Source organism: Haliotis rufescens, unplaced genomic scaffold (genome assembly GCF_023055435.1).
Source record: "Haliotis rufescens isolate VD_foot unplaced genomic scaffold, xgHalRufe1.0.p SCAF_2, whole genome shotgun sequence".
In the NCBI taxonomy this organism is placed as follows: Eukaryota; Metazoa; Mollusca; class Gastropoda; order Lepetellida; family Haliotidae; genus Haliotis; species Haliotis rufescens.
Window position 1 is genome coordinate 70493635 of NW_025963890.1, and position 17112 is coordinate 70510746.

Consider the following 17112-nt stretch of genomic DNA (forward strand, 5'->3'; position numbering starts at 1 on the left):
GCCGCCGGACGGTTAGTACACCCGCGTATATACCAGGTGAGCACAATCGTCCCGGACAGAAACAAACACGCCTCCACGGGTCACACACAATCTTGGTGTCGCTGTCGCTGACGGAAAGGATAGTCCAGTTTCTGAAATGTGGCGACTGACAAAACTTGTGATCGTGTCAATTATCTTGATGGTGTTTGCTATGTGTGGCTATGTAATCATGCAGAAATCATGGAGTAGTCATACAATACAACAGAGCCAGGTAAGTATTCATTCCTAACAGCTCACGGGGCATTGGCATAGAAACAACCCAAGACACTACAGTGTGATTCGTATATTATTCATTACACGTTAATTTTCTGCAGAAGAGCTTCCAGATAACACTGTCGACATTAATTGTACCGTTACTGTACTGCATCTTGCGATAAAAGGGTTAACGCTCACCTATATATTTACCAACCCTGTGTATGTGATCTATTCATTTATAGGTAACCTCCCAAAACCCCTACATCCCATTTCCCCTACAGCTTAAGACAACAAAGTTCACGGTCCATGGCACTGCTAATCCCTAGTCTGTTACCTATTTCATACAATGGAACAACCCAAGAAACTCGAATAGATTGAGATAAATATTTAATGACGATTAGGATATTATTCAAAATTCATAATACATTATAATAAAATGTTCATTTTTCAAAATTCATAATACATTATAATAGGGGTTTGGGGAGATAACCTATTTATATATCATCCGTACCCCTAAGCTGGTGCATAGAAATTTTAAATATAATAAAATGACAATCTGACATTGTAAATAATACGGATATTCATATTCCGTGTATAATGTATAGACTGACATTTTATGAGCCATGTGCATGTTGTACATTTAGTTATAATGTCAAAATTGTCATATAATTTATCATATGTTTATGTGTTTATTGTTACCGAGCGTGCTCATGATCAGAAAGCCTATCAGAGATGGGGATTTCAATGTTAGATGAATAAAATAAACCTCCTGAACTTTAAATGTATATCTTACGAGAATAGAAAGGTCAGTTGCAGGTAACACGAATTCTACAAATATATTTAATGACTCAATCAGCCATACCTTCCTGCGTCACACAGGACCCGTAGTGTACTGTGCATCCATTCTCAATATGAAGTTTGAAATCTTGTAAACTGATGTTAAGTTGATGGTGTTAAAAACTCTAATGATGTTAAGTTGCAGCGCTAAAACACCCAATGATGTTAAGTTGCGGTGGTTAAAATTCTAATGTTAAGCTGACGTGTTACAAACTCCAATGATGTTAAGTTAATGGTGTTACAAAACTCTGGTGATGTTAAGTTTATGGTGTTAACGCCTCTAATGATGTTAAGTTGACTGCGTTGAAAAAATACCATTTATCAGAAACCTCAGTTGTCAGATACCTTAAAATCACAAAAACCACGGTTGAGATCACCAACTATCCAAAGCTTGTAACACAAGTGGTAAAAATGGATTAGCCCCGATCATGTCCCAGATCAGACACCTCATGAGATTATTAAGACTTGTAATATATATGAAAAGACTTTCACTGTGCTTCATGGGCTTTAATAGTCACATAAATAATTCAACAAGGTGTATTGTATTACTACATCAAGCTTCATCATTTAGCACTTGGGAACCGATTACTAGAGTCAACCCAATGTTCTGTACGTGTACGTTCTGACGCGTCCCCAATCAACACATACTCTCATAATCGGGTCATTCTACAGAAAATGGCAAAATCTTGTCGCTGACTAAACATGAAATTCTCTTGTTTATGAAAACAGTTTTCCCATCTGTGTTTCAACACTATCACCAGACTATATTAAACCATGATAATACGTGTTTGTATTAACTGCTTATTGATTGTGGGTGTTATTAGTTCAAAGTTTGTTTTGCTTTAAACACATTTCATTTTTCTATATACATGTATTTGATATTTAAACTAAACGTCAGAAATCTGTACATTATAATATTTGCGACGTATTCATCTTAGGTAACCCTTGGGTATTGAGTATATAATCAAGATCTATAGTAGAAAACTTTAAATAACCAGAATGCAACGTACAGCAGAACAAGTTCTCATATTAGTTCTAACAAGTTAAGATTTATGTGGTAATGACATTTGAAGTTTATTTTTTATTCGCTGTGTTTATCAATTAATATCGTGTAAACTTCGCTGAAGGGTATTGTTTAAACAATAATTATGCCAAAACAAATAATAAATAAATAAATAAATAGAATAATTTATTTAACTCAATTTGTGATGAAAGCATGTCAGTATTGCAATTTTGGGAAAATCCCCTAATCTTGTTATTGCTGTGAAGGTAATGTTGAAAATGTACCTGGGACCTACCTCTTTACGATTTAAGAAAATCAACTTTCTACCACCCTACCATGGTTGTGACAAAATTCAGATATCTCTGAAATATATGCACAATTTAGTAAAAACATGGAAATTGAGAAAACCCAATATTCTCCAAAGAAGCTGAGGTGAGAACTTACATATTTAAGTTGTTTTCGTGATCAAATAGCTCATTAGTTAAATCTATACGAGTAGAAAATAAAACAATATATAATCCTAGTGTATCTGAGTAGATCAATTAATTTACCCATAAACTTTAAACGTCGTTATATATTTGATCTTAATGATACAGAAGACTGGTCCATTACCGCAGCAGGTAAATCTCCTATGTTTTGAGAAGTCATTTATACTCCACTATCAGAATCAGAATCAGTTTATTCTCAGAAACCACAAAAGGTGGTACAAGAGCATATTACAATAAATAATTATGCATATGTACAAAAAGCAGACAAGATGGCAATTAAAATAACAACATGTGATTACCTAGCATTTTTAATACTACTGGACATTTTTATAATAAATCTCGATAAATGTTTTAGATCCTGTGTGTTTGTTGTTGATAAGAGTTTTACAAAAAATTTAATATTTGGCCATTCAGTATAATATGATGAGAGAAATGTTCGCCTCTCTCTTTTAAAATAATTACATCTGAATAAGTAGTGAAATTCATCAGCAATAGATGGGGAATTACATAATTTACCAGTTCTATTTTCTTTGGAATATTTTTCCATCGGCCAGTCTCGTTAGGTAAATTATGATTACAGGTTCGAAATCGTAGTATTGGAATTGCTTTTCGTTTTGGCAATAGAAGATATTTATCGAGAACCGGAGTGTCCTTTAAATGTTTATTGTATAAGCCTTTAGAACTAGAATTAACGTCACTTCTCAATTTCTGGAAAAAGTGATCTTTAAGTATTTGCTCTACTTCTGACACCAGCCACTTTGTTGTGCAAATTGACGGATTGTTAAATACATAAGATAATCCAATACTGTCTAATATATGCACAACACATCTAACCCAGGGATTTGTTGATGCAATAGTTTTGTTCCCATTAATTGACAGATATTGATATAACAGCTGTGAAAGTTTATACACACCAGTTTGATATGTTAATTTGTGCCATAAAGATATCATTCGTTCACAAATTATTATTCTTAATGGTAGCCTACCTTATTCGCCATATATCATATAACGAGGAGTTGAATTTCTTAATCCTGTGATAAGTCTGAGGAATTTGAGGTGTATTCTTGCACTATTGAGGTTAAGTTGATGGTATTGTCATCGCGCATGTTGACGGGGAATTAGCTCTTGGGGGAATAAAAGACAAAATCGACATCACTGTCCCGGAACGCTTTATGCACAACATGTAAACAATAAACAACAATTGCACAATGAGCGGAATACCTGCTCTGACAACACAAAAACAGCGACGAGCGGACCTTCCAGCTCAGGCATACATGAGGTGAGCGGAGCTCCAGCTCACCTCAGGGCGTTTCCTACGAGCGGCACATCCTGCTCGAGGTCGTCCCTATGCCAGCACTCGGAATACCAAGCCTGTCTCACACCCTAGTAACAGTGTAATGGTAGCACATATTAAGGCAACAAATGTCATACTATAAATAACAGTAATTAACGAGAAGTGATAAAGTAGCCCAGGTTGGCTGTCAGTCAATATACAATGAAATGTTGGTGAGGATTAACAACGGGGATTAGCGCCCAAAACTTAATGACAATTAAGTTATGGAGACATGGCTACAGGGTAATTTGCCTTTGGAGTCAAATGTACTTCAGACAATCAGTCGCTATGACAGTATTAAATACACTAATAAGGTTAAGTTAATGGTATTAAACGTACTAATGAGGTTAAGTTGATGGTATTAAACGTACTAATGAGGTTAAGATGGTGGTAATAAACGTACTAATGAGGTTAAGTTGATGGTATTAAACGCACTAATGAGGTTTAGTTAATGGTATTAAACGTACTAATGAGGTTAAGTTAATGGTATTAAACGTACTAATGAGGTTAAGTTAATGGTATTAAACACTCTAATGAGGTTAAGTTGATGGTATTAAACACACTAATGAGGTTAAGTAAATGGTATAAAATGTACTAATGAGGTTAAGTTGATGGTATTAAACGTACTAATGAAGTAAAGTTGATGGTATTAAACGCACTAATGAGGTTTAGTTGATGGTATTAAACACACTAATGAGGTTAAGTAAATGGTATAAAATGTACTAATGAGGTTAAGTTGATGGTATTAAACGTACTAATGAGGTAATGAGGTTAAGATGATGGTATCAAACACACTAATGAGGTTAAGTTGATGGTTTAAAACACACTAATGATGTTTATTTGATGGTATTAAACACTCTAATGAGGTTAAGTTGATGGTATTAAACACACTTATGAGGTTAAGTTGATAGTTTAAAACACACTAATAAGGTTAAGTTGATGGTATTAAACGTACTAATGAGGTTAAGATGATAGTATCAAACACACTAATGAGGTTAAGTTGATGGTTTAAAACACACTAATGATGTTTAGTTTATGGTATTAAAAACGCTCATTGGGTTAAGTTGATGGTATTAAACACCCCAATGAGGTTTAGTTGATGGTTTTCAACGCACTAATGAGATTAAGTTTATGGTATTAAACGCACTAATAAGGTTAAGTTGATGGTATTAAACACTCTAATGAGGTTTAGTTGATGGTATTAAATGCACTAATAAGGTTAAGTTGATGGTATTAAACACGCTCATGAGGTTAAGTTGATGGTATTAAAAACGCTCATGAGGTTAAGTTGACGATATTAAACACTAATGAAGTTAAGATGTTGTCTTAAAGACTCTAATCATATTAAGTCGACGAAGTTAGGAGCTGATTATGTCAAGTTGATAATGTTAAAGACGCTGGTGATGTTACATTGATGTGTTAAAGACCATAATGATGTTAAGTTGACGGTTTTAAAAACTCTAATGATGTTACGTTGATGCGTTAAAACTATTGTATCACTTTATGTGCAGTATTGTGAATTATATATCTTTAAGATTATTACTTGTTCCTTGGCACGGACTACGGTAGTATTTTAGTAATGTGCTTAGAAAATATCGTGTTATCATGCCTGCTGCCACGTCATTGAACACATACATTATTTACAGCGGGACAGGTTTGTGACCGGAACGCGTTGGCAACTACCCACTGATCAAACAAGCTGCCCAACACAGTTGGACGTGTCTGACCGGAACGCGGTATTACAATACCCACCGATCCATTAACACACACTGATCAAACAACCTACCCAACACAGCTTTAGCACGCAAAAATGCATTCTTACAAATCGATATTGTTTACGTTTATGTCAGAGGAGAGAAGCACTTGACACGTAGCTGTATGCACGTTATCAAATCGACACAGTATTGATGTACTGCGGAAACTCGCTTATCCCGACAGTGCTGCCCAATGTGAAATCGTCCAGATTAACGAACGTCCGAATTAACAAATCATTGGAGCAATTACCCTCAATGTGTAGACGTTACGTTATATCATCCTCTGTATGGCAAGGTGTCCGTATTGGTGAGGTCAAGACTAAAGAGGTGTCATGTTATGAAGAAAAGCATGCATGTATATTGCAGTATTCTAAAATAGATCTGCAGTCATTATTTTCACATGAATATTTCACAAGAATGGCATTAAATATCTCTACTTCCTTCATACAGATGTATCGTCTCTACAAAGATCGTCACGATATGGCTGAGATATTGCCGATGTGACGTTAAGCTTTAACTCACTCACTCACTACAAAGACAGTATTATTGCTATGTAACGTTAATTCTTCTACATATACACAGAAAGGGGTATTACTCTGTAACCATGGTTCGTCTACACAAACCATGGTTCGTCTACATATACACATAAAGAGACCTTATTCCTTGCCCACGATTCGTTGATCTGGATGACTGAAATTGGAATGGTACTGCTGAGAAAGGGTTAAATGTCTACAACGCCAGCCACAGAAAGAATTAATACATCGCACGTTGTGACAAAAGCGTTGAGTTATAAATAATTAAAGAACAATGTTTGGAAATCAATATCCGTTCATTGCCTGAGCAAGCCAGGTTTGTGACGTTTTAGAATATTTTACATTGATGGTCAATTCACGGTCCAATGTCCTTGCGATTATATAGCAGCAATGGGAATACAGTACATGTATTTTGCATGGGCAACAATCCCCAATAAACTCCAATCATGTCGGACTGAATGCCTACTTAAATGATAACGACAGCTTGTATACACCTGGTGGCTTACTCAGTGAAGGCGCAACTGATATAAAAGTAACACTTTTACAATCTGATGTCAACAGATTTCGTCAATAAATAATATATGGGTATCCCAGAATCATTAGGATTTTATTTTTTTTATATTTTCGAGTATTACGGGTGCTTGATGTGGGGAAGGATACGGTGACCTTTTCGCGAACACCTGGTACCATCACTATTTGACAGTGAACACATGTTCTTGATTTTATCGGAATAATACAACCGACTCTGTTTATTACTCATGACTATGGAAATAGCTTTGTCGATTTACGTTAATAAGATTGGAGGTAACATTGAGTTTGTTTGGAAATGACATTGCAAAGCAATCACCAAGGCTATTTTGCGAATCCTAACAAGAACTTTGTACTAAATATGCATCATTTGCTTTTATATCTGTCGTACATATCGCTTTAGTTCAAGATCCAGTTCTAGGCGTATGAAATACATTGAACATATTGGTAATAACGGTAGATTTATGTTCACTGTAACCTAAAGTTTAGCCCCAGTGCGAAGTCAATTGCTCACTACGCAAGTGGTACACAACGACGGGAGATGGATAGTGATTATGGTGGGGTATATGAAGTTTATAAATGAACAACGAATTGAATTCCTTTGTTAAGATTATGTTGCTTCTGCCATGTTATTGTACAAGTAGACATGGTCTAAACCAAGCAGAGGAATATTTATTTGGATTATTGTTTCCTGCTAAATTCAGTATTTCACGTCTTACAATGTGTGTGAGTTGGGTTTAACGCCACTTTGAACAGTATTCGAGTTATATCACGGCGCGTCAGCTTGATGTGGGAGGAAAGCCTGTGGTGCAGGTCTCAGACGATTACCATTTTGGTGAAAACCACGAGCACGGTATGGTGCTGACAAACCTAGAAACTTGATAATAGTGTGCAGTGGGTGACGCAACTTTGCAGAGCGAATTGCGATGCCTTAGTCGACCGGATCACTCCTGTCCCCGCGTCTAACAGAGTGCATTGGAATGATGATAATGTATGCAGGCATGAAGCGATGTATCCATGCATGTAAATCATCATCTTCACAGCATCATTGCAGGAACTCTGATCGATCTCGAAATGCGGTGTCATACTCTAATTACTGAAGTAGTCAATAGTGGGTGGCATCGATTCCGCTAAAAGGGGAAATATATATCATCAAATCGGTCACATTTACAGAGATGAAAAGACAAGACATGTATGATGATGTTTGTGAAGTAAAATTATTGATGAAAACCTGTGACACTCTCCCGGTGTAGGACGCTAAACGCAATCCCCGGCTCAAATCACTCTAGAGTGACTTGGGCCTAGGTTGATATCACTCTAGAGTGTTTTGTGCCAAGCCTCCGATCACTACCCAAAGGCTCAGAGCACTTCACCTTCGTCGGCCCAACACTCCCCGGCTTATATAACTCCCCTTCCTACTTTAAATGTCAATGTTTAACTTCATGTTCTGGTATGTTTGCGTACATATTGATAAATTAATTGGTTGCGCATTATGGTGTTGTGGGGTTTGCGTTTTGTTAGACTGACACATGTTCAACCCGTGTTTGGGACCCTGGATGTTTTTTGTGACACTGGTGACAGAACCCACATTAATTGTGTTTGTAATATATGCACCAATTTAAACTCAACGGCCTTCGTCTCGCCTTGACTGTTAGTACTATTTCTAACACTGCTGGTATGATTGTATATATCGATAGGTCTTACTGTAGTTGAATGTCGTATCTAATTTAACGCCCTTAATCCCTAAAATCTGCAGTAATCAGAAGTGTTCGTTTGTTCTCAGATTATATAAGTTGTTTTATCGAAAAGAATTAAATTCTTCCCGATAAAAGCTGATACAAGGTCCCAGATCCCAGGATCACATGGTTTTCAGGGTACGATCGTGAAGGTTTGCCTTTTCTTGTGATTTTGGATAGACAAAGTTGACATTCGTGTCTGGGCATTTCATTAAACGATTATGTTTCTCACCCGACCAGATGAGCCGAGCATATGACAGGAAAAGCTAAAACAAACTCCATATATTAATGGTGTAATTTATTACCCCAGAATATCGTCTACATACCCAAGGCGGATACAGGCAATGGAGACTGTCAACGTGGTCACGTGCTCCCTACTAAACCAGAGATCCGCAAGCTAGACGTCAGACAAATGGCCAATCTTTATCACAGGTAAGACGTCAGACAAATGGCCAATCTTTATCACAGGTAAGACGTCAGACAAATGGCCAATCTTTATCACAGGTAAGGCGTCAGACAAATGGCTATTTTTTATCACAGGTAAGGCGTCAGAAAAATGGCTAATCTATATTACAGGTAAGACGTCAGACAAATGAGTAGTCTTTATCACAGGTAAGGAGGTCAGACAAATGGCTAATCATAGGTAAGACGTCAGACAAATGACTAATTTATATCATAGGTAAGCAGTCAGGCTACTGGGTAATCTATCTTACCGGTAAGACGTCAGACAAATGGGTAATCTTAATCACAGGCGCGAAGGTCAAGCAAATGGCTAGTCTATATCAAAGGTAAGGTGTCAGACAAATGACCAAGCTTTATCAGAGGTAAGACGTCAGACGATGACTAATCTATGTCACAGGTAAGTTGTCAGACAAATAGCTTATCTTTATCACAGGTAAGACGTCAGACAAATGGCCAATCTTTATCACAGGTAAGACGTCAGACAATGACTAATCTATGTCACAGGTAAGTTGTCAGACAAATGGCCAATCTTTATCACAGGTAAGGAGGTTAGACAAATGGCCAATCTTTATCACAGGTAAGTTGTCAGACAAATAGCTTATCTTTATCACAGGTAAGGAGGTTAGACAAATGGCCAATCTTTATCACAGGTAAGACTTCAGACAAATAGCTTATCTTTATCAGAGGTAAGACGTCAGACAATGACTAATCTATGTCACAGGTAAGTTGTCAGACAAATAGCTTATCTTTATCACAGGTAAGGAGGTTAGACAAATGGCCAATCTTTATCACAGGTAAGACGTCAGACAAATAGCTTATCTTTATCATAGGTAAGGAGGTTAGACAAATGGCTGTGGATTTTATGACAACTGATCATCAGTGTTTTCATAATTGATTTATAACTGTTTGCATATACATATAGATATTGTAAAACCAATGCTTACCTGGCTGGTGATTTGTATGTACCTGCTGTTAGTATTAGCTGTTCCTGTATGGTAATAATGCTGTAAATAACAGTTGTATTCTGAAACATATTTGTCACAAAATATGATATTGGCTATAGTGTTGATGAAGAAAATGTAGGTTCAACTAAAAGTATATTTGGTAACCCAAATGTTGATTATGATATTATTTGGAATATTGCACAAAAAACGATATTCACTTCGAAAAGGATACGTATAAGAGAACAAGTTAAAACTATAAAAAATCGAATGTTTCTGTATGTCTCATGTGTAATGCCTGACATGTTTTTTATGTGTTTTTGTCACATCATCACTTCGTGCTCACAGTCAATTTTTCTATTTCTCTTATACAATACAAATATAATTAGTGTACTACAATGCCAATAGAAGGACCCCAGCAACCCTTGCTGGACGTGAGAGGCGACAAAATGGATCGGGTGGTTAAACTAGGTGACACGTAGAAGGCGTGGATCGCTATTCACGATATCCATCACTGGATTGTCTGGTCCAGTCTCGATTATTTACAGGCCGCCGTATTATTACTTAGCGGCATGTTGCTGGAAACAAGCAAACAAAGCCAATAGAAGGGGAAGTATTCTCGATTAGGGGATTATTATTCCCTTAACAAATACCCTTTATCACCTATCTGTAGATACATATTCTTTTTATGTTACTTTTGCTAGGATGGTGTGCATATTCCCATGTAACAGTTCTAACGTTAGCAGGATTATCTTCGTTCACAAGACGTTGTCCTGGAGTGTGTCTCGCAGTTATCAGGATCCGCTGATTTATGTTCGAATCCCAGATTCAATCCGATTATAACCCTTAGTTTCTCTACACGAGACTTCTCGTTGGTTCCTCGAAGTAGAAAACGCGGTACGTTGGACTTTGCTCCAGCATTAAATCTGATCTCTGTGATATGACTTGTATACTTTGTCAGGGGCAGGAACTGTCTTCATGTATCAGTCCATGTTTACCTTTGCCGCAAACACAATAACCAAATACGCGAGCTCAACGTTATCTTATGTGTACAAACTAAGCCATGGTCATAAATGTTTCAACGTTATAAATGGCAGTCATTGCGATATCTCACACTATGCAGCAATGGTGATGATGATTGAACCCTGGCCCGATTGTGTAAATATTTAAGAGGTGATCGTAACTACGCTACACGATAACCCTAAGTGGAAATACAACATGTCAACAACGTTGTAAAAACGCAGACGATCCCCTTAAAACCACGTTACTGAATCTCAAATGTTATATAGCTAAATGTCATGAAAGACACATGTGATAAGAGCATTTGTAGGTTAAGGTAACTGCCAAATTTACTAAATGAGAAAACATTTGAATTTTGAAAATAAAAACATTTTGGAACAAATTCAGAATTTTGGACGCATAACTACACCTATGCAGAAGTAAATCTTAAATGTGTCTAAAACGCAGTTTTTAAACTTATTTTCGTAATATTTCAACAAAAGAACGTATTTTACTCTTTATCACTTATTACAGGTTGTTAAAGACAAACACACGATGATGCTTTTTTTAATCTTTTTGGCGTTATCGAGTCTTTTTCAATCATTTTAGTTGTACACGTCGTTATTTTATTTTGTGATAGACAACGATAAAAGCCTTTCATAACAACTAGACATATTTATTCCTTCTGCTTTAATTTTCCGTGGGAACAAATGTCCTTATCAGTCCTTATCAAATGTCCTGTTTGTTCCTTAGCCATAAATGGTGCAGAGATATAACTACTTTGAGCCATTCAGATTTGTAGACGTGCCATGACCATAGTTAATACCGGTAGGGAAATGTACCATCTCTCAGTGAGTCACAGTGTTTCGTTTCACAATGATGTTGTTTATAAAGCCGCACTCAGTAATATTCAAGCTATATGACGTCAGTCTGCAAATAATCGAGTCTGGTCAAGATAATCCAGTGATTGATATCATGAACATCATGCCTAGGAACTGTGGACATGATCAGTGTCGTATATGACCTTGACCCTGTTCTAACGTGGAAAACGCCCTTGTGGCGGGATGGAACGTATTAGAAAATATATGACCTTGACCTGGATTTTACGTGATGATTGACACCATGTATGATATAACGACTTTGTTGTAGTTACGTGAAGAACTGCAAGATTGCGTGGTGGAACGTACTGTATAATATATGACATTGACCTTATTGGGTGGAGAACATCAAGATGGTGTGATAAAACGTAATGAATTATATATGACTTTGACCTTGATGAAGCTACGTCGTCAACATCTTGGTGGCATGTTCGGACATCCTGCAATACACATGACCTTGCAGTTTCGTGGAGAACATTTGGGGACATTCGGTTTCGCACGGAGAAAATGTGGTAGAATTATTGTATTATGTATGTTCTTGACCTTGCTACGTCATGAACATCCTGATCGCGACACCCTGTACCACATATGACCTTGACCTCGCAGTTACATGGAAAGCATCCCGGTGATTTGGTGCAGCTGTTGCATTAAATATGATCTTGACCTAGCTACGTTACTAACATACTGGTCGCGATATCCTGTACTACATATGACCTTGACCTTGCAGTTACGTGGAAAACATCCAGGTGGCGTGTGGGGACATGAAGAGGATGGGACTTCAGCAAGACGGCGGCTGGGAGGTTTGTGACGACCCTCTCGTCAGACCAAAGAAACCATGCCTTGTCTATTCCTTCGGGTGAGAACACGACTAGATACCTGGCCCTCACCTTATTTTGACACAATACGTTTGAATTATCTTTAGCCACATCTCTAAAAGAATCACCTTTTGTCACGGAGTTGCTCATGTTCTGATACTAGATAACTGTCTCCAGTTTTTACAATTGTATATCGTGTTTGTCCAAACATTGTCATGGGTAGTAATGCATCTGGTTTATTGCATATACCGTATTCGACGTAATAAGCGCCCCGCTCTAATAAGCGCCCACGGTGATATTTGCTAATATATTGGCAAGTGAACAATCCCAATTAGCACCCCTTCCGATTGATCAATGTACACAAGACCTATTTATACGTGTATAATACGCAATCGTGTGTTATATGAACTCTTAATTATGGGCAATTAAATTCTGGAAAAATATATCAGTCGTATATAAACAGTCAGGCCGTCAGCATAAACCACGAAATTTATCTTTCAACATCTTTTCCACCAAAATAATATTCTGATAAGAGCCCCCTATTTCTAATTTTGAGAGTGTCCTGGGCGCTTATTACGTCGAATACGGTATATATATATATATATATATATATATATATATTGTCCGATTAATAGAAATACATGTATTTTGTCCTTTGTCCAAATTTTGTAGGTGTCTGTATAGTGTCCAATTTAAATATGTACCTATTGTTCATTCTTGTTTTATGTAGGTATATGTAGTTTGTATATTTCGTCAGGTTGGTAAATATGCCAGATGGGCTCAGGTATTTGTAGTGTCAGAGTCTGGCAGTATCTAAAGTGTCAGAATTGGTCAGGTAGCTTGTGGATGAGTTAGTCAGATAATTTGTGATTTGAGTTAGTAAGATACATTTCCTGAATTTGCTCTTAATTGACTGTTACGTATGAAGAAGAATGGAGAAGTTGTTGTTCGACTTTTTCAATGACTTTGTACCATTTGATTGTCCAGCATCAACAATGACTTCAGTTTTGATGACGAAATGGCAAGAGAATACAAATGTGAGATTCATTCCTTCGATCCCAGGCAAGTATAAAAACATTGATGATAAAGTTCATTTGTGAAGTTTCTGTAAATTACCTGTTGACATAAGGGTGGCTGTATTATTATGGATATATGGGTGGGATGTCTCTTTCTGGATGTTAGGATGCATGCATATTTCTTGATAAAAGGGTGGATACAAAATTAAATTTGGACATTTCTTACGAAAGCCTATTGGGGTCAAAATTGAAATATGGAAAAAAGATTAATAGAAATTAATAGAAAAAAAAAATTCGTTTTTACGGAAATAACTGCCTTATAACGGAAAAAAGATTCGTTATTACGAAAAAAAAAATTTATTACGAAAATAATTTCGTTATTTCCGAATAGGGAAAACATTCGTTATTACGAAATTGTTTCCGTAATAAGAAATCTTTTTCCGTTATAACGAATTTATTTTCGTAATAACGAATCTTTTTTCAGTTATACGCAATAACGAATTTTTTTCCGTTGTAACGAATTTCTTTTCGTGTCTTTTCCATATTTCACTTTTGACCCTAATAGGCTTTCGTCATTTCTAAATAGAATGATATATTTCTTTATGTAATGGTGTTTGCATATTTTCAGAAAAACGGAGTGAAATGTTTAAGTTTCTGGTTACAGGAGTTAAAGATGTATATTTCTAAAACTAAGGGTGAGGTTGTTTTCTAAGTATGCGATGTATATGTCTTGGTACGAGGGTCGGATGCATATTTCCTGATTTCAGGATTAGGATTAGGATTTCAGGATTAGGTACATTATTTGTTTATATAAGAGCCAGAATATTTCTCTGAATATAAGGGTAATATTATATATCTGGACATTAGGGTAGACTGTGTATTTCTTGATATTTGTTAATGTATTAATGTGGATATAAGAGTGGGTGTATGTACCTATATATAAAGGTTCGATTATTTTTATGGATGTTAGGGTGAATATTTCTGAATGTAAGAGAAGGGTGTATATTTCTGAATATAAGAATAGGGCGTATATTTCTAAATATAAGAGTAGGGTGTATATTTCTTAACATAAGAGTAGGGTTTGGATTTCTAAAGATAAGAGTAGGGTGTATATTTCTGAATATAAGAGTAGGGCGTGTATTTCTAAAGATAAGAGTAGGGTGTATATTTCTGATGATAAGAGAAGGGCGTGTATTTCTAAAGATAAGAGTAGGGCGTATATTTCTAGATGTAAAGCCTGAATTATATTTCTGAGTACAAGGGTGAAAAAAATACTTCGGTGCATAATGGTACATGTAGGTTTTATATTTGTGGATATCAGCAGAGGATGTGTATTTATGGATATACTATTCAGGGTGGTCTTCAGATACTTGCATATAAACCAGGATGTGGCTTCAGGTAATGGGATTTCACACGACTTCATTGTACAGTTATATGATTCTGTTTATAGCATGGGTCGGCCAGACCATAGGCACGGGGATCACGTGATGTTCCACTCCTTAGGTCTGGCTGAATATAACGGTAAATCTTCCAAGCAGTGGCCGATGAAGACTCTCGCCGATATACGCCAGTCCCTCAATCACGAACAGGTAAACACAAATATCACGTGCTCTTCCCTGGGTACCATGTGGAATGACTCCATTGTACGATAAGCGTACAACAAGTCTAGTCACCATTACCAAACACGTCATTGAAACAGATCAATGCTGGCACATATATTGGCCCAATTCCCACTTAAGAAATTGTACATGTTCATTTCCCACTTTTTATTTCGATCATATCCTGTCTATTCTTTGGTAGTCACCTTTTCGCGAACACCTGGTATCATCACTATATATTTATGATATCGATTCATTAACACATCCTCATGATGTAATCCTGAATCGTACAATCGACTCTGCTTTCTGTTGAATATGGAAAGGGTTTTGTCGCTTTGATTTAGAATATTTGTCCTTTTGACACAAAGTCATTCCATTGTATGAGAAATGAACAAAGTCAAAAGGATAAAACAACATTCACACACCTACTCGAATGCAGTGGGGGCGTGGGAGCACGGGTGGCCCAGTCGTCCAAGGCGCCGCGATTCGCTACGCAGAGTTGCGTCCCTTAGGCACACCAGAAACCTATGATTGTGGGTTCGAATCCCGGTTCGCCCCGATAATGTTTCTAGGTTTGTCAGCACCATACCCGCGTTCGCGGGTTTCACCGAAGTGGTAATTTATTTAAAACGTCTGAGACCTGCATCACTTCGGGCTTTCCTCCCACATTAAGCTGTCACGCCGCGATATAACTGGAATACTGTTAAAAGCGGCGTTAAACCCAACTCACTCACTCACTCAGTTTGGGCGAAATCTCATATTTTTGAAAAAGTAACTGCGAATAAATACTTGTATACGTTTTCTGTTTCATTATTGTGTTTCATAAATGTTACGGTTCAAACAAATGATACTTCTGTTTCTTGTAGACCACAATCGATGTTTTGAAAATTGATATTGAAGACATGGAGTGGCGAGTGTTTCCGGAAATGATAAAAAGCAACGCTTTGCACAATGTGACTCAATTTGTATTTGAGGTGCATATCACGCTTAAAAAGGTAGATGCTGCACAAGCGAAATATTTCACGGCTCTTGAAATATTCCGGGACTTATATGATCTCGGATACCGGATTTTCTTTACCCATAGAAACAAATGGTGTCATTACAAGTCTAAATTAGCTGGAAAACAGAGGACCTCCTGCCACGAAGTATTTATGATGAAAGTGTGCTGACAAGGCGCCCAATGACGAGGTAGTCATGATGGAATGTGCTGTGACGGATGTTTGACGCCCAACACAAACACCTCCCAAAATGTCACCTTTTCGAGAATGTAAATACGTTTGGCCTAATTTGGGCATAATTTAAGAAGTGTAAAATCTGTTCAAATACAAGCCATAACATAAGAGTGAATGAGTTTGATTTTACGCCGCCTTTAGCAGTATTCAAGCAATATCACGGCGAGGGACACCAGAAATGGGCTTCACACATTGTACCCATGTCGGAATCGAACCCGGGTCTTCGGCGTGACGAGCGAACGCTTTAACCACTAAGCTACCCGACCGTCCCTACAACATAAGAATTCAACCGGAAAGGTTTTATGTTTATATGACAACCCATGTATATGGTGAGGTGAGGTGAGGTGCAATTGGGTTTAACGTCGCGTCCAAGATTATTGCACTTATATAGCGACGTGCATGCACGTGTATGTGTGTGTGTGTGGCTGCTTGTACTAGTCAGGACTGATGCCGATTTATAGTGCTAGCTCACTGAGATACCATGCCGCAGTTTAACATGAATACCCCACTCAGACACAGTATACTGACTCCGAGCAGACCAGTCCTTGTTTTAGCCCCTTAATGCTGAGCGCCAGACAGGGTAACAACAAGTACAATCTTTAACGTCTTTTTGTATGACGCGGCCCGGGATCGAACCCTGGACCTTCCGCTCTCCGGGCGGACGCTCTACCACAAGACCACGGAGGCGGTCCCCCTGTATATGGCAATTCTTTTAAATGAATAGT

The 17112-nt window shown here is 37.3% G+C and overlaps 1 protein-coding gene across 2 annotated transcripts; it reads left to right on the plus strand.

The window, feature by feature from the left end:
- Positions 1-16: 16 nt before the first annotated feature.
- LOC124120432 (probable methyltransferase-like protein 24) lies at positions 17-16835 on the plus strand. 2 transcript variants are annotated; one of them, XM_046483255.2, is made up of 7 exons: positions 17-250; positions 5542-5631; positions 8757-8878; positions 12454-12582; positions 13529-13603; positions 15008-15146; positions 16022-16835. In XM_046483255.2, exons 1-7 carry the CDS (start codon positions 137-139, stop codon positions 16322-16324), a joined length of 972 nt encoding a protein of 323 aa, XP_046339211.2. In that variant the 5' UTR covers positions 17-136; the 3' UTR covers positions 16325-16835. The 2 variants fall into 2 exon arrangements, with proteins under 2 accessions (XP_046339211.2, XP_046339212.2); XM_046483256.2 differs by lacking the exon at positions 5542-5631 and having other exon boundaries at positions 28-250.
- The last annotated feature ends 277 nt before the right edge of the window (positions 16836-17112 follow it).